Source organism: Papaver somniferum, chromosome 1 (genome assembly GCF_003573695.1).
Source record: "Papaver somniferum cultivar HN1 chromosome 1, ASM357369v1, whole genome shotgun sequence".
NCBI lineage: Eukaryota > Viridiplantae > Streptophyta > Magnoliopsida > Ranunculales > Papaveraceae > Papaver > Papaver somniferum.
This window is the reverse complement of record NC_039358.1, coordinates 218,898,307-218,919,745: the sequence shown is the minus strand read 5'-3', so window position 1 is coordinate 218,919,745 and position 21,439 is coordinate 218,898,307. Positions and strand designations below refer to the sequence as shown.

Here is a 21,439-nt window from a genome sequence, read left to right as displayed (position 1 = left end):
TGTTGAAGATGATATGCCCCCTATCATGAACTGGGGTGCGAATAGAAGATGCCTTGGGGGTGACCTGGTGGTGCCCCTTACTAATTAGGTTACCCCTTATCCAAAAGCGAGAGTCCGAATAACACTTGTCCTCCGGGTGCCAAAATCAACTTTTCGAGCCAAATTTTCCAAAAATGTTTATTTCCTAAAAATACATAAAAACACAATATTAGTACAAAAATAGAGTTCCAACAATACATACATTGAGGAAAAATTAGACACAAAAATGTGTCTATCAAATACCCCCAAACTTATTATTTGCTAGTCCTCGAGCAAATCTAATCTAGAAAGTAAAATGACTACACTTAGCACGTGCAGCAAGCCGTTAAACCACTAGGTGGCCCTAGTGGAGGAGTGTTGTCTCCGGAGGGTTTACCAGAGGTGTACCCACAAAACCTTTACTCCAGACCTTAGCTATCTACAACGAACCTTGGAAGACACTAAAGAATCTCCTTGGTTGGCTTACAATCACTGACTACAGGAGGAAGTACCCTGATGCGAAATTCCAATTGTTGTACACGAGTTTACAATCAAGCATACTAAAATTCATATAAAGTGACAGATCTCTACTCAGATAGTTGCACTATGGACATCATATTCAGAGTCAAACTAATCATATGGATAGAAAAAGGAGATGGAAATAGAAAAATGTAGATGGTTTTGATGTTAACCAAATGATCGACGTTTCACATATCTGTCTGAAGGCCACTGCCAGAATGAACCTATCCTAATGGACTGAGATACCGGTCTGACTAATATCAACACAACTGGCATATACAAGGGAACCAATGGTCAATAACTTAAATATAGATTAACAAACTGGCAAATACAAGGGAACCAGCATTGACTACACAGAACAATAACCATTTTTTTTTAACTTAACGGCATGAATAAATATTTTTGATCCAAGCGCATGCTTCTTGTCAAGAGATTACACGATAGTTCTCACGGGTCTTGCATTCCACGCTTTCTTAGGCGACGGAAACAGGGAGAACACACGCATATTGCTATCCAAGTGTTAATACTTATTCCGATTGGTCTAACTGGTCCGGTCTTTTTTTTTAGTAACTCAGTCACTCTAATTCACCCTAGCAGTGGTAACAACTTGAATCGTGTGCCCCACCTAATCACTTAGAGAAACATAGTTTAAAATGAAAATAAAAAAGAAAAAAGAAATGAAAAGGACTCAACGATATATGGTGCAACTATCATGTTATTTTTAACACCTGAGCTCTGTGCTTTTATGAATAGACTCTTTCGATGTTTCCATCTAATCAGATTGGTTCCTCAACTCCTATAACCAAGATGTTCCCATCCACTTAGATTGGTTAGTGCAAACCTTAATAGGCATAAATTTCTAGGTTCTGGAGTTTACTAATTGCAACTAAAAAGTTTCTCCCATACCCCCAAACTTAAATCTAACATTGTCCTCAATGTTCTAAAGATGAAATTAAAAGCATGAACAAGGAGAAACGGTTACTATTTGAAGCAAAAGAGTTAAGGAAGGATATTACCGTGTTGCATGAGATTGGGTTACCTCCCAAGAAGTGCTAAGTTTAAAGTCTTCAGCCAGACTTAGAAAAGGATTGGTCAACTCGAACCATAAAGTAACATTCGAAATAACTGTGGGTCTTCAAAACCAAATAGAGATGACCATAGGAAACTGCAGTGAACCAAGAAAATGGACAAGAAAAGCATGCCCTTACCTAGTTTCCTGAAAACTATTGCTAATTGCGGTTCAGGTTCTATGAAACGGTCTAAATATAATATTTTCATTGGCTGCGTTTCTTCATAGATGGGATCCGAATCACTAGGTCTTAGAGTCTGTAAAAACTCAAATACGAACTTAGAATCACGAAGTAATAACCTAAATAATTGTAGATCCTCTAAGTCAATCAGATATGACTTACATAGTTGACCACAGTGAAAGAGGTGGTCTTCCTTAAGAAAATGTGTCGACCCTAATATCCTAAAGTGATTAGGTTTAGTCTCAAAACTTAATAACCGACACATCTTAAAATCAAAAGTTCCCACAATTGGTTGAAAAGTTTTTGGTGGAAAAACAAAGTCAATCTTGGTATCATAGCCTGGGTTAACCACATCAACCAGAGGATGGGTTTCTAACAACTGAGCTTCTTTCTGGACATCATTAGGTTCGGGAAAACGTGTATGAAGATAATCTTGTAAGATGGTTGAGGAACAAATGTCAAGTCCTACAAGAGGGTACTTTCTAAGAGTTAAAGCACACGGAGAATGATAATCACCCCCAAACTTAGACAGAACTCAACTCTCACGGGAGAGATTAAGCCCTTGGTACTCAAGGCATCCTTAGCCACGATTTCTAGTATACGTCCTCGTGAGACACTACTGGTCGTGATGACGTGACTCCTAGCGCACATCCTCAACGAGATACTGCTGGTCACGTAGGTTCTGTAGAGCGTAAAACGTCCCCGACAGGCTTATGAACCAGAACAACCACAATTCCAGCATTTTTTCGCGAGACGCAGCTGATTGTGATGCCATGATTCCTAGTATACGTCCTCAACGAGATGCTGCTGGTCATGTAGGCTTTGCAGATGCTGCTGGTCATGTAGACGGACTTATAACCCAGAGCGGAAATTTGCATATCTCCCGTAAGTACAACTCACCCTATTTGAGACCAAAAACTGATTCCTAGTACATCATAGCGAGATACACTGGTCATGTCTGCTCTAGGCTCTGACTCGACTTACTGAGGTTTCTGGATGATTCCTAGGACATCCCCGCGAGATACGCTGGTTATTCTACCTCTGAGCCTTTTCCACAGACTCCTAGAACATCCTTTCGAGATACACTGGTCTTGTTGGCTCATCATATGGACACACAGTTGATTCCTAGCACATCTCTGCAAGATACGCTGGTCAAAGACAAGTGAGCCAAAGTCTCGCGGAGACATTAAATTGAGCGCCTTTTCTCTCTCTCCCCAGGCCGAGTCCCAGCTGACCGCAGAGAGATACAAATCTAAAATCTTCGGAGAGATTTTTGAGCTTTCCGCAAAAATCTCATAGAGATTCAAATCTCTCTGCAAAACTCACATAGAGATTTTTGAGCCATCCGCAAAAATCTCAGAGAGATTCAAATCTCTCTGCAAAACTCACAGAGGGATTTTTGAGCCGTCTGCAAAAATCTCAGAGAGATTCAAATATCTCTACAAAAATCACAGAGATATTTTTGAGCCGTCCGCAAAAATCTCAGAGAGATTCAAATCTCTCTGCAAAACTCACAGAGGGATTTTTGAGCCATCCGCAAAAATCTCAGAGAGAATCAAATCTCTCTGCAAAAATCACAGAGGGATTTTTGAGCCGTCCGCATAAATCTCTGAGAGATTCAAAATCTCTCTGCAAAAATTACAAAGGGATTTTTGATCTGTCCGCAAAAATCCCTGAGATGTTCAAATCTCTCAGCAAAAATCACAGAGAGATTTTTGAGCCTTTCACAAAATCTCGAAGAGAATCTCTACTCAAAATCTCGGATAGATTCACATGATAGGCCCACACCTTACCTAGTGCTCAAGCCTATTTCTCAGCCTCTCAAATACACTCACGACTAGTAGATTGAACTTGAATCCAAAAACATGGATAGGCTCTCTTGAGCACCGCATGCTCAACAAAGGGACCTACAAACAATAATATAGTTTTCACATGGCATGTGTGACCGGCCATGGAAAGAGGGAGATCAGCCCCAGCTCCTCTCACACTCTGCTCACGATTCATAAGGAATTCCATTCCTTTTCATGTGACTCATCCTAGTCATTCTCACAAATCAGAGAATATCTCTCTATCTTGGCCAACTCGGCTAAAGAGAATATTTCTCTCTCAACACATCATCATAAAGGCTGACTCAGCTTCACACAAATTGGGGGTTATCAATTAGGGTTTTGGTATGGCGGTCTACGACACGTGTTAGAAATACCCGGCTTATTTCTCACCGCATAAGAGAATAAAGGCGGTGGAATAATGAGATAAAATCAACCTAGTTTATCCCTATTCCTGAAGAGACGGAAGAATTGTTCCGCACGGCACGGAAAGAAATCCTTATCTTCACCGACTTGAGATTAGAGAATTCGGCTATAAATAGGTCATCTGTTTTCCAAGCTACGAGGATCTTTATCATAACCTCTCAGAGCAATAACTTGTTCTCTGATCTCTCTCTTCATCTTCTTCCCTCCCCAAGACCAGCCCTAAACCTCCATCCCTGTGACTGAAGCAGCCTTTGAACGGCCACTGTGCGTGGTTTAGACGAAGACTGTTCGTGCTCAACCTCCCGAAACTCACTTTCAAAACCCTAGAATCCCATCTCTAGCCTCTACCGATTTTAGGTAACCACATTTTGGCGACCACAGTGGGAGGTTGTTCACTCAGTTACAGATATCAATCACGTCCACTATTAGGAGGAAGCCGATTCCATCAATCTGATCACAAAAACGTTCCACTGATTCAGTCTCAATAAATCAATAACATATTTAGCCGAGAGAGTTATCCCTATCCGTAGTTTTCTCTCTCAGACGAAATATTTGACCGTAGTGAATAGGTTAATGTGTACCGTATCACATGGATATCTTCCTGGATAACTAAACGCCCTAGTAACCTATTTTCATAAAAATCTACTGTTAATCCTTGAAAACCTTGGATATGGACCGATGAGAACTCCCGGAGAATCAACAGAATCTTGCAAAATTTCAGATTGACATCCAGACTTATCTGAAAATGCCTTTAAAATTACCAGTAGGGATAGATCCAACAAATCTATATCGAGTACACGTTTCCTAAAAAGGAGTACTAAAACTGCTGAGGATAGCACTGACAGGATCTTGCCTGCAATCGACCTCACCGGAGAAGATAAAGATCATTACGAACGCGACAGAGCAAAGGAGCAACCATCCAGCCGACCTTATCACTCTCAAGGACCAGATGACGCTCTAAACTTGGAGATTCTGACGAATATTTGTTCCAAAATTCGTTTAGGTCAACGGCCCTCAACCTGATCACAGGGGACTCGGGAAGTTTACTTCACTTTATTATTTTACTTATAACTCTTTCATTCTGTATCTGATTGACCTAGTTCTTTTTCGGTCGGATTTGTCTTTTCGTCGTCTACAGGATAAACCTAGCAAAAACTTAGGAAGGCTCCAAGAAATTTTTAACCTAGTCAAAAGCGTTACAGAACCACGTAGGGTCATAAACCTCCAAGAAAGATACATGTTGTCTCCCTTCTTGCTCCAGAAGATCGTGACAAGAACACGACAAAGTATGAGGCGAAACTAGATCCCAAGACGAGGCTCAACCGAAACTCAGCTTTATCCGAAGACGCAAAGCTGCTAGTCGATATGCTACCTCAACACCCGTCCTGTCAGAAAGAAAAGGAGTCCTAGAGATTATACGACTAAGTCTCGATGAGCCTCCATCTCGGCTACACCAACGATTATCCAGTATCATTTTCCGATGGGACCTCACTTCACCCAAGATGGAGAAGGAAAATATCTTTGCACCCAAACCTATCAAGGGAAAAGAAATATGAAGTTCCAATTATTCAGATAGAACTTCATTACTCGACATACAACCGCAACCAACTACTATCACTGAAGTAAACAGGGGAAGGATCCAAAACCGCAGATCCAAGCCACACGTTGCTCGAAGTTCTGTCAGTAAAAGTCTCATCTCTCAAAAATATATGCTCGGCAGCCTATCCTATAAGTCAAAGTCATACGTGATGAGAGAAGGACAAGATATGACGATCACTTACAACTTCCTCGGGTCAAAACACAATTCTACCGCGTGAAGAAATGCCTAGAAGATTTTCAGAGAACTGTCCCATGAAAGAAGTCACCACAAATCAATTATTCAGCTACATCCATAGTTCTGCTAGTCCTAGAAGGCGTACACTGTTCTCAATTTTGGTTTACCATCTCCCAGAAGAAAAACAGAACTCGATAGATTATTCGACTATGTAAGTTCGCATGAATCCTATCAATACACCTAGTAGAAGTGGAACAACAACTTCATCTTGTCCACAAATACACATACGGAATTATCTCGACATGACTCTCCACAGACGTATCCAACCCGCAGATTATTGCATGCCTTCTCGCACGCGTCAAGGGTCTTACTTCATTTTCCAAGCGTCCCGACCCAATGGGAATCCCTAGTCTCATATCAAATTGGGGACTAACGAAGAACCGTGCATCACATACATGCATGGCCAACAGGAGGTGGCCCAAACATCCAGTTTTAAGATAACAAATTTAGCAACGATCATCGCAATAATCTCAAAAGATCGGGACACATCAAGACCATTCAACTCCTCAAACCCACATCATGATAAGTTATAACTTAAGGACTAGGAGACTAGAGATCGGCCTTCAAAATCGTGAACAAAACTTATCTATGACTCGATGTATCAAAGTCTCCTCTCTTTTCAGCCTCATTGAATATGTCACAGTTAGCATGCTCTCAGCAATCGGGCGACTATGTTACAGATCCTGACTAAAAATAAGAAGATTCAAATTTGAATATTTTCATCTGTTTTAGGGTTTTATACGCGTTCACCGGGACTAGGGTTTGCAATGGGTTTAAAGAGGAGTCTACAGTTTCCACTCTATTCAGACGCGACTCATACTTTATCCACATAACTCGACGAACTAGGAAAATTGGTAGATAAATCGACAACACACCCTTGATAAGAAATACGCGTTTATGTCTCTCATATCACGTGTTAAATGTCATGATGTTTCAAAATACGATCTAAGAGATGTCATCAAAACACTTGAAGGAATTGTTGTTGAATCTCTGGATTCCCGAGTTCAAATTCACATGTGCTTACTACTGACTAAAGAGGCTCGAAATTTATATTTTTCTACTACTATATGAAAGTTGAGTCTCTTCTGTTCGATAGTTGGGGTAAACCACTGAAATCGGACGTTAAACGAAGTTTCTACAACCTCTGGAGTGAAGATCGCGCAAGGAAGGACTTCCTACTACGAAATTTATTAGGGTTTTCATCCACTCGCACAACAACATAGCCAGCTAGGGTTTGCAAAAATTAATAACTCATAAGGGTCTTCTTCCTTTACAAGATGCGTAAAGAAAAGGTCCAGAAAAGGAAAACATCAACCCTGAAGAACAGAGGTCCTTAAAGAAAATCTCTTGTTTCATATTCGGCTGTTTCACTTTGGTATCTGCATCTCGATCTGCCTGCTTATCATGTTCCATCTCTTCGACTACCATGCACCCCTCCAAAGATTTTACAATATTATCAGAAGCAAGAACATTCAGAGTTATCATTCTCATGATATTAAATCCATCGGCAAGTGTCTCATCTGAAGTCAAGACATGGATCCCGGGAAATCACCCTCATGCCGGTTAGTTGTCTCTGCACTCCGAATCTTTTTCTGAAAGTCCTCTGAAATTGTCGAAGCTCGCCTCATCTCCATACTACTAAGGGCGAACTCATTCTCACCATGAAGAGCATCTCTTGAAAAGCGAGGGACAAAGTGCAACAACTTTTCAAATTCGGTTTGGATATTGTTGAGCCATTCTCGGAGCCATCTCACGTCAAAGCGAAGATTTTCACAAGTGGTCACGAGATTTCCAAGATCTATGAAGTAACCAGAAGGAATGTTGTTCAGAGTCAAGTCCCGTACGACATCGAGAATCTCCAGCAAGTCGTTAACTATTTCGATCATAGGATGAACAACATAAGTTATTATCCCCATTGTAGTAATGTGGCCATATCTTTTCCAAATCGACCGGTACAGTTTGACATATTTGGTAGCAACACAAAATACCCCTACGAGTATTTCATTCGAGCCCAGGGTTGCACTAGGGACAACAAAATCAAGACATGCAGCAGGATATTCAGCGATATTCGATGATTGTGCTTCATCTCTTCGGGTTTCTTCGACACGAGAATCACCAGAACATGGGGACTGATGGGTAGCTGAGGCAGATGATATTTATGTTGTATTTACAATAAGTACATCTTGAGTCATTCCCACGTCATGAGTCTGCAAAAGAAGATGGAATCAAACAAGGTATATTGAGATTCAGAAGTAAAAAAGAAATTTAGGTTTGACGACTAAATTTGCTTCATAGGTGGGATTAGAGTTCATGGAGACAAATGCCACGTCTTATGATAATATAAGGAAGCCAGTAAAGTAATAATACCCCAGGAGGCATACTCAAGGCATCACAACATGCAAAGGATCAAGGAATATGGGAATCCTCTTGCAATTAGGATTTCTGTACACTGCCATGAGAAAACACGCTAGCTGACGAACATTCGTAAGGAATTTTGGGATACTGTCTTGAGAAAATATGTTTATCTATATCTCTGCTACAATATATTCAAAGGGAGCCTCAAACGGACAAGCGATCTAGGAGATGTGGTCCCAACATCGAAGTAAGCGCAATCTGAAACACTTCTGAAATTCTGTACGAGATTCGTGATGACAAAAGTACGTGACTAGTTGACTGACCTAAAAAACTCGTAATTGGGTAATTATTTTTGTGTTGAATATATAATTACTTTTGTCTTTTAAAATTTGGGTTGGGAGCTCAAATCCGGCATGGTATGAAGATTTTACGGCCATTCTACGCAAGTCTCTCAAAACTGAAGTTTTCAGACGATCACTCAAACGAAGAGTCCTGATACAAACAGAACGAGTAGAAGAAGAGAAGAAAGACCTCCATAACTAGGTCACGCCCAAAAGATATGGAAAAGAGTTTTATTTTCAATCCTAATTCAAAAGGGAGGCCATCAATAAAAAGGAAAAAGGAGTTGGAGCTAAAAGAAGAAATTAGAGGAATTTGAATCAAATAAGGAAACTGAGGGGTTTCTTTTTCCTTTCAAAATTCCTCCAAGACGTGTACAAGCCTTTCCTATGCGTGGGAGTAGTCTTCTAAAACAATAATACGTCACTTATTCTCTCGGAATCTACGGAGGGATCAAAAGTTAAAGAAAATTAGGGTTTTGAGGAAAATAGCCTTAATTTGGCTCAAATAAGAAAACCAAGGCCTTTTCTATTTCCAAAACTCTTCCAAGTCGTGTTCAAGACCTTTTTCATGCATGAGGATGCTCTCCTAGGCCAGTGGGACGTGATATATTCTCTCGGAATTATTTTCAGAGGGATCGAAAGTCGAAGAGAATTAGGGTTTTGTCGAAAAGGCCTAATTTCAAGAATTTTGTGAAAAAGGGTTTATTCTAAAAAGAGAGGAGACCGAGCCTCTCCCATTCTCTTAGATGATTATCTAAGACTCTCTCAATCCCTTTTAGCCCATTACTCTTCAACAAAAACGATCTCATAAGGGATTTTGACCAAAATACCCTTATGTTGTAATTTTGAGTATTTTCAAAGAAGACAGCCTTATTACAGCTAGAGACCGGCCAAGCTCTCGTATACTCATTATTAAGGACTCATACACGTGAATATTGAGTTATCTAAGTGTTCTAAGAATAACGTGATTGAAACCGAACCCAGAAAAGCAGAATTACAGAGAAAATAAAGGAATTTTAGCTCAAAACAGGGAATTCAGGTTCATGATTTCCAAAACCAGGATCATAGACGCGCCAATTCCTCTCTCAAGACGTGACTATGCTTAGGGAGGCTCCATATCTCTCTCATGCCAAAGAAAAATCAGGCTCATATTATTTTTTGACGAAAATACCCTTGGTTTCAAAGATAGGCATTTTCTCTCAGAAAAGGGGTGTCTAACTGGTACAAGGAATTGAACAAGTTCTCAACATGAAAATCACTGACCCCATAAGGAATATGCAAGCCTACCAAGCCTTTTCGAGCATCTACAGAGTGTCTGAAGGAGTTAGACACGAACGAAAGAGAAATTAGGGTTTAGGTGAAGTACAAGCCTGAACTCAAAATTTGCCTGAGATAGGGATTCCGAAACTTCAAAATGTAGGTGCATGGATTTACTCACGTCTCTTCACCAACATCAAGGCCATCCAGGAAACCGTTTAGAAACTCTCTCTTCCCCACATACCCGCATGTACATGTTCAGAAACTCAAGGATGCACAAAGAGAGAAAATTAGGGTTTTGGACGAGTAAACCCTAATTGACGAATTTTATTCTTCCAAGACGGAAATTTTATCCCATCAAGGCTTCATTATTACTTCTTTGACGTTCAACACAAAGTCCCAAGGAATTCCAAGGTCCAGAATTGATTTCAAGATCAAAGTCGCAACGATTGAAGGCTAAACATCAATTCGGGGATTCTGCACGTCTAAGAGGATGAATGAATTGTAATTGCGTACAAATGATTTGTTACCATATATATACTCATCATAGAACAATCAAGGTTCTACTCTGAGTGATGGACTTAATGTAGATGGTGAAATTTGGATAAAGGGCAAAGGTGTCATTTCAACCCTATAGACATAACTCAAATATCACAGGAGAGATTAATCCCTTGTCCTCAGGGCATCCTTATCCACGATTTCTATTATAAGTCCCCGCGAGACACTGCTGGTCGTGATGCCGTGACTCCTAGCGCATATCCTCAACGAGATACTGCTGGTCACGTAGGTTCTGTAGAGCGTAAAACGTCCCCGACAGACTTATGAACCAGAACAACCAAAATTCCAGCATGTTTTCGCGAGACGCATCTGATTGTGATGCCGTGATTCCTAGTATACGTCCTCAACGAGATGCTGCTTGTCATGTAGGCTTTGTAGATGCGTAAATACGTCCTCGACGGACTTATGACCCAGAGCGGATATTTGCATATCTCCCGTAAGCACGACTCACCTTATATGAGACCAAAGACTGATTCCTAGTACATCATAGCGAGATACACTGGTCATGTCTGCTCTAGGCTCTGACTCGACTTACTGAGGTTTCTGGAAAACTCCTAGGACATCCCCGCGAGACACGCTAGTTATTCTACCTTTGAGCCTTTTCGACAGACTCCTAGAACATCCTTTCGAGATACACTGGTCTTGTTGGCTCATAATATGGACACATAGTTGATTCCTAGCACATCTCTGCAAGATACGTTGGTCAAAGACAAGTGATCCAAAGTCTCGCGGAGACATTAAATCAGACGCCTTTTCTCTCTCTTCCCAGGCCGAGTACTGAATGACCGCAGAGAGATACAGATCTAAAATCTTCAGAGAGATTTGTGAGCTTTCCGCAAAAATATCAGAGAGATTCAAATCTCTCTGCAAAACTCACAGAGAGATTTTTGAGCCGTCCGAAAAAATCTCAGCGAGATTCAAATCTCTCTGCAAAACTCACAGAGGGATTTTTGAGTCGTCTGCAAAAATCTCAGAGAGATTCAAATCTCTCTACAAAAATCACAGAGAGATTTTTGAGCCGTCCGCAAAAATCTCAGAGAGATTCAAATCTCTCTGCAAAACTCACAGAGGGATTTTTGAGCCATCTGCAAAAATCTCAGAGAGAATCAAATCTCTCTGCAAAAATCACAGAGGCATTTTTGAGCCGTCCGCAAAAATCTCTGAGAGATTCAAAATCTCTCTGCAAAAATCACAAAAGGATTTTTGAGCCGTCCGCAAAAATCCCTGAGATGTTCAAATCTCTCAGCAAAAATCACAGAGAGATTTTTGAGCCTTTCACAAAATTTCGAAGAGAATCTCTACTCAAAATCTCGGATAGATTCACATGATAGGCACACACCTTACCTAGTGCTCAAGCCTATTTATCATCCTCTCAAATACACTCACGACTAGTAGATTGAGCTTGAATCCAAAAACGTGGATAGGCTCTCTTGAGCACCGCATGCTCAACAAAGGGACCTACAAACAATAATATGGTTTTCACATGGCATGTGTGACCGTCCATGGAAAGAGGGAGATCATCCCCATATCCTCTCACACTCTGCTCACGATTCCTAAGGAATTCCATTCCTTTTCACGTGACTCATCCTAGTCATTCTCACAAATCAGAGAATATCTCTCTATATTGGCCAACTCGGCTAAAGAGAATATTTCTCTCTCAACACATCATCATAAAGGCTGACTCAGCTTCACACAAATTGGGGGTTATCAATTAGGATTTTGGTCTGACAGTCTAAGACACGTGTGAGAAATACCCGACTTATTTCTCACCGCAGAAGAGAATAAAGGCGGTGGAATAATGAGATAAACTCAACCTAGTTTATCCCTATTCCTGAAAAGACGGGAGAATTGTTCCGCACGGCACAGAAAGCAATCCTTATCTTCACCGACTTGAGATTAGAGAATTCGACTATAAATAGGTCATCTATTTTCCAAGCTACGAGGATCTTTCTCATAACCTCTCAGAGCAATAACTTGTTCTCTAATCTCTCTCTTCATCTGCTTCCCTCCCCAAGACCAGCCCTAAACCTCCATCCCTGTGACTGAAGCAGCCTTAGAATGGCCACTGTGCGTGGTTTAGGTGAAGACTGTTCGTGCTCAACCTCCCGAAACTCACTTTCAAAACCCTAGAATCCCATCTCTAGCCTCTCAGCGATTTTAGGTAACTACAGTTGGTAGTTGGTATTATATGAAACCCGACCTGCCCCACCCATGTGCAGCTCTGGGCGTGTACTAAGCAATGTGCATTTTTTTTCCAAAATTAAAAATTCTTAATTAGGTTTTGAGGTTGACAAGAAGAAAGCGAAAGAAAAGAACTCAATTTGTTTGCAATAATGGAAGTGAAATATATGTTTAACATCGGGGTCGAAGTGTTTAATCTATTACTCATGTTTGTCAATATGAAACATACCATGATATAGGGTGTCATGTTTTATATCATTGGATAAAATCCAATGCAAAAACAATGATCTAATAAGCACGTAACATACATTTTACTCAAATGACCAGAATAGTACAAAAACATTCATTTACAAAAGAAATTTAGACGTACCCAGAATTGGTGCATTCTATTTGTACACTATAGTTTGTTGATGCAGCCACGACTAGTTGGTCGATGCTTCACATTTCGTACATACCCAGGATATATTTTTTGGGATATCTGAGTAAATTGAACCAAATTGTTATTAATTACGACAATAATGACACAAAATTATGTATACCATTAAAATGAAGAACCGGGAGCATCGTTTCTTGAATTTATTTATCTGGATGACTAATATATCATTATGTGATGCCAAATCAAAGAAGTATTGAATCTCAGTTCGTGGAGCAATCTAATTAAGCAACTTCTCAGCCGGGAATATCTACAACTTTCTAGTAAAGAAAGATCAAGACAATAATCGCTTAACAGACTTTCTATGGAACAAGGTTTGGAAAAAAGAACAAGCAATCCCAAGAATAAGATTATTAAAAGCCCTTCCAACTTCATCCACACTTAGAGAATTCTTCTTTTTTTAACAAGTTAATCTTCAGTTATAAACTCCTCATAATTAATACAACTCTTTTACATCAAAAGAAAAAAAAGACTTCCGACCTCTATATAATATAGAGTCGATCGAACCATTTGACATATTCGTACCAAATTAACGAAGGGATTATTTAAAGCTAAAATTATATATCATATTGAAATACCTTGTTATTAAACTTGTGTTTAAATACGTATTAGTACAATAAAGAAGATCGTGCAAACCCCGTGAAATTTAACATTAAATTCTTTATCCCTGGCAAGTTCTAAACAATGTAACACTTTTACAAAACGGAAAACGTTTTCCCGAATTTAAGCTTGACAAATAAATAAGAAAAAGATGTAATAGTTCAGTTTATCTAGAATAGAAGATGTTTTGCCATTACGGAGTTTGGGTACTTAATACATAGGTGACATATTTGATTCACGTCAACCGGTTGAATCATGCAAAATCCATAATTCTACTTTGCCGTTGTGATGCATATAACATGATCTATGTATCATGCTTTATACCATTGAATTTAAATACAATGACGATGATCCAATAAACATGCAATAAAGATGTTATTCAGACGGTTAGAACACCCCAAGTATCCATTTATAAAAGAAACTAGATGTACTCGGAAGCATTCTCCTTATGCATTCTAATGTGCTGGCATTGGTGCTGCTACAAAATACTAGTTTTACCGCAAATTTTAGTGTTCAAGAACCGGAAACTGTTTTGAGATATTTGAGAAAACTAAAGTTATAAGCGAAGAATCACTCGCACCCAAAATCATGTAGGTCGCAAAACTCAAATTTACTAAAATCGCAGTAAAAACATTCTATACATAGTATTGCAAATCGATACAACGGTTGAGCTCCGATGTGCATGCATTTTATTAAGGCTTTGTACCTTACTAATATTTCAAAATTCACTAAATTTTTCATTAATAAAATAAACATTCACAAAAAAAAAAGACATAAAATAATATGCAAGCATTAACATTGCAAATGTTAGCCACAAAAAACAGCACCATAAGGCACAACATTATGACCACAACACGCTTCTCACCGCACAAACACAAAACTCACATGCTCCCAAAAATCTTGAATTATCACCAAAAAGTGCAACCTAATCACACAAAATAATAACTACCCCCACAAGCACCACACAAACACAAAGATAATGACCACTTCGGCATCAATTGAAAGCCTCCCTACTAGTCCCTTTCCTATGCAGCTGTCTCTTTCCGTATCAATTTGGCATCTCTTGAGCCTTGAATTGAATCTTCTTTTAAATTTTAAAAAATAAAGTCATAAAACAGGAGAAAGAAAATACAACCTCGTTGCAATACAAACCCTGTCGGAAACTCAAATAGGACACCTTTCTTTTTTCTTTAAACCCAAACATATTTTCACTCCACTCTCTCTCTTCAAAAAAAATCAAAAACCCCTCTTTCTCAAAATCCCTAGAAACACAATGGTTCCCGTAAACAAAAATCTAAATCAAAATCAATCGAAGAAAGAGACGAACCCTAATCAACCGAGCACGAGTTCGGATACAGAAGATCGAAGTAACCCTAACCCTAATAACAACCCAGCAGTGACAGTGGAATCGACATCAAGTGTATCTCCATTAGTGATAGAAGGGGATGAAGAAGATACAATCTTGAAGAAATCAGAGTATTTGACTAGAGAAGAAGTTATTAGGAGGAGATTAAGAAGGGTTAGACAAATGGAGAAGCTTTATAAAGATCATTATTGGTCTTTAATGGAAGAACTTAGGGTTAAATATAGAGAGTATTATTGGGAATATGGGAAGAGTCCTTTTAAGGAAGAAGAAACTAGAGAAAGGGGGGGAAATCATCATAACAATAACGGTAATGGGGGTTTGGCAAATGGTGGGGGTGTTGTTGTTGAAGGAAGTGGTGATAATCATAATAATGTCAATGGTGGTGTTGGTGGCGGCGGTGGTAGTGGTAGTGGTGGTGCTAAATTAGGGCTAGTGAATGGGGGAGAAGATAATAATGATGGGAAATATAAAAGATGTGTTTTTGTTGGATGTAAATCTAAACCTATGGCACTTGCTAACCATTGTCATCAACATATTATTTTGGATTCAAGACAGACACTCTACAAAACTTGCAATTATGTCACTAAAAGGTTTGATTTTTGTTCCCTTTTGTCTTTTGATTCTTGTTTATTTTTTTGGGGATTTTGGGGTTAATTGCTGAATAAATGTTGAAATCTTTAGGATTGTATCTTCTTTTGGGTTGAAAGCATCTAGGAAAGTTTTGCAGGTTTGTGATTCAATGGTTTAGTTCTTGATGTTTTATGAGGGTTTGATTTGTTTAGTTAGTGTACAAATTGATGCACCCAAATGTGGGATTTGTGTGAATTGGGTTTTGTTATGAATCCTGAGACTATGTATTTATTTTGCTTCACTCCGCATTTTCGTAGCTTCCAGCTCAGTCCAGTCTCTGCCTAGTGTTTTACTTTGTATTATTACGAGTTTGGGGGTCTGACCTTGTTAAATTGCTTAAACCAAATTGGGTGTTGATATGAAATTTGATTTTTGTTTTGTGGGTTGTAATCTTGTGATCTTTGACTGATTACTGTTAGGGGTGGCTATGTATCTTGAGTGTTTTACTTCATGCCGCCTTTTCGCAGCTTCCAGCTTAGTGTTTTACTTTGTAGTATTATCTTGAGTTTGGGGGTCAGACCATGTTTTTTTTTTTTTTAATCCCAATGATTTGATATGCATGTTTTTTGTTTGTGTTTCTCAGTTCATGTTGCAGGAATGTGGATTTTGTCAATGCTTGTTGTTTGTGTTTACACAAATAGGTGACTCTACCATGTTACTCAAAACAATTGTTTTTTGCTGACTATTGGTAATTTGACTGGGTCATGCATATGAAAGACGGTGAACGAATTTTTAGAATTGACTTGATTGTCTTTTAAAACCTGTTTTCATGTTCACTCCGTGGTGAACAAATTTTAGAATTGGGGAACACCTGTTAAAAGAAACAGAATGAGGAATTTGAATAATCAACCAGATGAAAACGCTACTTCAAAATGCTCGATAGGAATAAGTTTGTCAAGATCTAAGCTGTCTTCTTGTCATCCTCTCTATAGAAATTCTAAGTGGCAATTCCCCAGATGGTATATGTAGAAATTTGATTATCTTTAGCAGTCAATACCGAGGTGAGGTGAGTCAGTAGGAGTCCTCCCGGCAGTTGCTCAAAATAAGGGTTTGTTTACTCTGGCCATCTTTTTTCTTTGTTTTGTTTCCAGGCTTACTTGAAACCGCTGTCACTAGTTTGCCACTGTAAAATTGAACTTCTTTTAGCACCGCCGTCACATTACATTCTTTCTTCTGTTTCACTCAGCAATGCGTCTAGACTTTTGATCCAATATTTTTCTAACAGTTTGAATGGTTGCAACTCTCCAGTGGAGGAAGTGCAGGAACTAATCGTTGTGGGAAGACAATACTGAGTTCTAATCCGCCCCTTCTTTGTAGCCCTCACATCCAAAAAGCTGAAAAACATGTAACTCGAGCTCTTAGAGCGGCAGGCCTTACTAACATTACCTCAAGTAGTAAGCTGGCTCCCAAACTTCATATTATAGTTGCAGAAGCTGTTCGTCAAATAAATGCAAAGAGAAGAGAAAAAAGAGCTGCTATGAACAATGGCACAATTGAGGAGGCAAACCATGCTGTAGTCTCCTGATATTTTCATCTGTGAGTTTGATATGCGACTTGGCGAGACCTCCCCAAGTTAACCTGTTCCATTATATGTTGCTATGGAAGTTTCTCCATCTCTGTAAAATATTTGAAATCAATAACGAAGTTAGTTGTTCAAATCAGGTAGAGATAGAGAAATCATGTGTGTGAATATGTATTTCAATTTCAACAACAAATTTATTGATTATTGTTATAGGGAGCGCTGAAAACATTAGACGGAAAGCTGACTTGGTGGAAATATAAAAGTATGGTTTTCATTCCTTCTTCCTTGTGTTGTTCTCATCTCTTGTTTCTGATGAAGCTATATTCACATTAAGAAATGTTGAAGACTCGAGCCGGCCCGTATAAGAAAATCAAAACTCATCATTGTGGCTGGGAGAATGCACCATTTGACTGGCCAAATGATGCATTCTCGAGTTTGTACAAGCAAGTTTGTGTCAAAGGTCGCAGAAATCGTCCCTTGTTCTTGGCCGGTGTTCCCTCCCTATATATGCATTACTTGCATTTTTACAAATAAAGATTCAGGAGCAGTTGGACACCCACCAACTCCCATACAACATTGAATGCACAATTCGGCATCTCGATGAAACAATCAACGGTGGCTAAGATGTAGTTTCCCAATATCAGCCCTTACCTTTTTTTCTTCTTCTTCTGTATCCGTGGTTATAAACTTACCGGCCTGAGGAAGGATCTGCATCTAATTAGTTTCAGTGATCTCCGCTCGAAGTTTTTTTTTTTTACTGAGAAATCATGGCGAACTCTGCCACTTCTCATGATCAGGATATTGGTTGCTGCACTGCGAAAGAACACGTGCGACCAGGTTTGTCTTCCAGGTCCTGTCCAAGGTGGTGCGACAACTGAAGCAAATAAACTTGGCTCGTACATTAGAGAATGGGATCGAGCTGTGGGTCTGCATCTAGAAAATGCAGTAGTTTTGGCAGCACACCGTCTGACAACTACGGATGAAACCGGTGACACCTTGGTTTGTGCAATGACCGGAGTACCTGTATCAGCAGACAAATCAATACGGGCTTTGACTGAAAAAATCAAGGATCTGAAAGAAAAAGGCGCTCCAAGGTTGACAGTGGAAGAGTCGGCTGAATATGTGCCGGAGTTCAGCAAGCAAACCAAAAATGGGGATTTGGTAGAAATTCTTGTTGCTGGAAGGGATTGGGATAAACTGCGGGGAGGTTTTGTTCCTTGTTTATCTTATGCAAACAAAAGAGGGAGCTTTAATATTAGCCCGGAGAAGAGCATGTGTACTGGATTAGGAGCGATTTATTCACAAGTTACTGTTGATAATTTATTCAAAGAGCAGATGTCAATAGATGATGCAGAGGATGTCGCCCTAGAAGCTATCTATTTTGCAGCTTTTTATCAAGAAATAGAAGGACAGGCAGTCGAGGCAGTTGATGTTTGGGTTATTACCGCAGATGGCATTACTGCAAAGCGTCATGTGGTCGAGGATCTACATGCAATATATGGTCCTCTGGTAGAGGAAAGGCAGGCAGAAGCCGCACGATATTGTGACCGTCACCCAAGGTATAGTGTATCCACCGGATGCGAGGACGAGGAGGACGTGTGGTATGACTAGTTGGGTTTCTGACAGCTTAAACCTGTGTGATAAACACACATTTCAAAAAATTTGACTCAAATTTTCACAAATGTTCTTGGCAGCATACCTTTGGATAAAATAAAATAAAATCTTGGATATTCTATTTTAACTGTATCCACAAATGTTTTGACAAGTCTAATGACAGGAGCTTTCCACCCTGAATCCCGATTTTCTCGACTGCCCTATACCACTTAATTGGAGTCTATCAAATTTTCCTTTCCACGCCACCAAATTATTCTGGGCACCCAAATTTCTAAAAAATACTAATTTATCCCCATATTAATTCCTAAACTATCTCATATAAATACTAATCTTTCCATTTTCAGTAAATCCAAAAACAAAAAAAACCTAAATCTAAAAAACTTTCTATTTTCTTCATAATCTTTCCAAATTCTCAAAACCCTAATTTTCATCTTCTTCTCCAACGAATCTTCGATCCACACAAGAAAAAGGTAAATCTCCATCAACCCATTCTATGATTCTTCATATCTTATTGATTTACATGTTTAAATCTTCAATTTCGAAAAATCAAACTTCTGATTACACCCAGAATCGGTTTTTATTGACATATCAAATAAACCGATTATGGGTTTTGTTTTCGTCCATGAAGAGCACGCACAGTAATCGGTTTACATGATGATTAACATCAACCGATTCTGGGTTATAAATGAAATATGAAAATACATCACCAGAATCGGTTTATATATGTAATATGTATAATCCGATTACTATAATGTTTTCATCTTCCTTTCCACAATCGGGTTTTATACATGTACCACATAACCCGATTCTTTAGTCTTTTCAGAATCGAATTACTTATGTTTCTATATGTACCGATTTCTTACTTGATTTTTGTTTAATTTCTGTGTAGAATGGACTTCAGACACCTAGCATTTTACAATCGAGAGGTAACCTTGGAGGATGTTCTGAGGAAACCACAAAGAGTGCCAGAGAGAAGCCTATATAAGTTTACTTTCGGAGGTGAGACCCGTCTTGAACAAGCCCTCGCATTGATTGACAAGCTTTCACTTGAAGAGCTTGTTGAGGTGATGAGGTTCGCTAGGATGAGGAGAAACATTATATCAGCTGAGAGGGATCGCCACCAAGAATTGGAAGGTATTTTGAAGAAATGGCTGAATATATAGCCATGGATGATAAAGAAGCTGCTGCTCTTGATGATGCTGCTGCTGCTCCTGATGCTGGTGCTGGTGGTGGTGCTGCTGCTCCTGATGCTGTTGCTGCTACAAATGCTCCTGGTGTTCCTTAAGTTTTTAAGTTTTACTTTCAAATATTAAAACTTTAAGTTTATAAGACTTGTGGTTGTTTTAAGTCTTTTAGGATGGTTGATGTTTGTATTTTGGATGATCTTTGTGTGGTTGATGTTTGTATTTTTTGGATGATCTTTGTGTTGAGCTTAATGCACTTAATGTTTAAATTGATTCTAGCCTGACATGCCAAAAATCGGTCTACTCGATATGTCAACATAAACCGATTGTGCAAGCAATTTTTCCTGGATGTTTTTCAAGCCAGAATCGGATCACATATTAAAATATATAAACCGATTTGTGTCGGTGAAAATTCAAAATTTAACATGTCTTTAATCGGTTTACGTTGGTCGCAAGAACAACCGATTCCTTGTGGCATATCAACCCAATTGGGTTTTACAGACCTTCTAAAATACCGATTATAGCAAATTATTTCACGTTTTTCAAAAAAATAGTCGTTAGGGACTTTCTCTATAAATAGAGACCTCACCCTTGAACCCCATTTGCCCCAAAATTGATCATTTTATTCCCCCTCACTCCATATACTCCACAACTACTCATTTCATACATATACGTACAAGAAATGACATCGTTTGACTCCGGAAGATTTGACAATCACCAAAGCATGATATGCGGAAAATCGACTTAGACGTCAATCCTCCGAAAGGCAGGATTCCACAACCTTTTGGGCTAGGGTACACAACAAATTTAGCCAAGAGTTTGGGAATCCTAATGCAAGAAGTGTTCAACAAGTCCATGATAGGCACCTAGTCATCGAAAATGCGTTACTTTCTTTTTTAGCTCTCCAACCTCGAATTTTTAACACTCTCCCCTTCACCTTGTCCATTGCACAATTTGTAAGTAATTTTGTGTTTTTTTTTTACGTAATCCATGTTGTTTTTCCAATGAAACACCACTAACAAATGTAAGTTTGTTTTTGTGTTTTTGTAGCACAAAGTCGTGAAAGTGCGCTACTTGGAGGAAAAGGGGGAAGCATTCGATGCAAGCTATCACTTCTTGGCAGAAAGAATCCCGGAGGATAACCCGGACTACTTGGATGCTGTATCGTCTTCGGAGGAGGAAGATTGATGGATTTAGAAGTTTTTGTATATGTTTTGTGGGTAGACCTCTATGTAAACCCTCACGAGACTATAACTCGTCCACTAGGGTCGCCTAGGGGTTTAAAGGCTTGATGCATGTACTAAATGCATCCTACAATAATAATGCAATGAATGAAAATTGGTAATGAACGGAAACAATCGGTTTATATATGTCATAAGTAAAATCCGATTACCAAAATCGGATTATAAACATGTCAACGTCAACCGATTATAGATGTCCTCTGTTAATTCGTAAACACCAATCCAGAATCGGTTTACAAGTGAATGAGCGTAAACCGATTCTGGGTACTGTTTACAAAAAAAAA

The 21,439-nt window shown here is 39.2% G+C and overlaps 1 protein-coding gene across 1 annotated transcript; it reads left to right on the top strand.

Annotated features, from left to right (window-relative positions):
• The first annotated feature begins 14,735 nt into the window (after positions 1-14,735).
• Positions 14,736-17,396, top strand: LOC113316205 (INO80 complex subunit D-like). The gene is made up of 2 exons (XM_026564425.1): positions 14,736-15,554; positions 16,843-17,396. Exons 1-2 carry the CDS (start codon positions 14,872-14,874, stop codon positions 17,117-17,119), a joined length of 960 nt encoding a protein of 319 aa, XP_026420210.1. The 5' UTR covers positions 14,736-14,871; the 3' UTR covers positions 17,120-17,396.
• The last annotated feature ends 4,043 nt before the right edge of the window (positions 17,397-21,439 follow it).

Coding starts and splice junctions, on each gene's coding strand:
- LOC113316205 (XM_026564425.1), top strand. CDS start 14,872: ATGGTTCCCGTAAACAAAAATCTAAATCAAAATCAATCGAAGAAAGAG. Junction 15,555..16,842: donor TGCAATTATGTCACTAAAAG/GTTTGATTTTTG, acceptor GCAACTCTCCAG/TGGAGGAAGTGCAGGAACTA.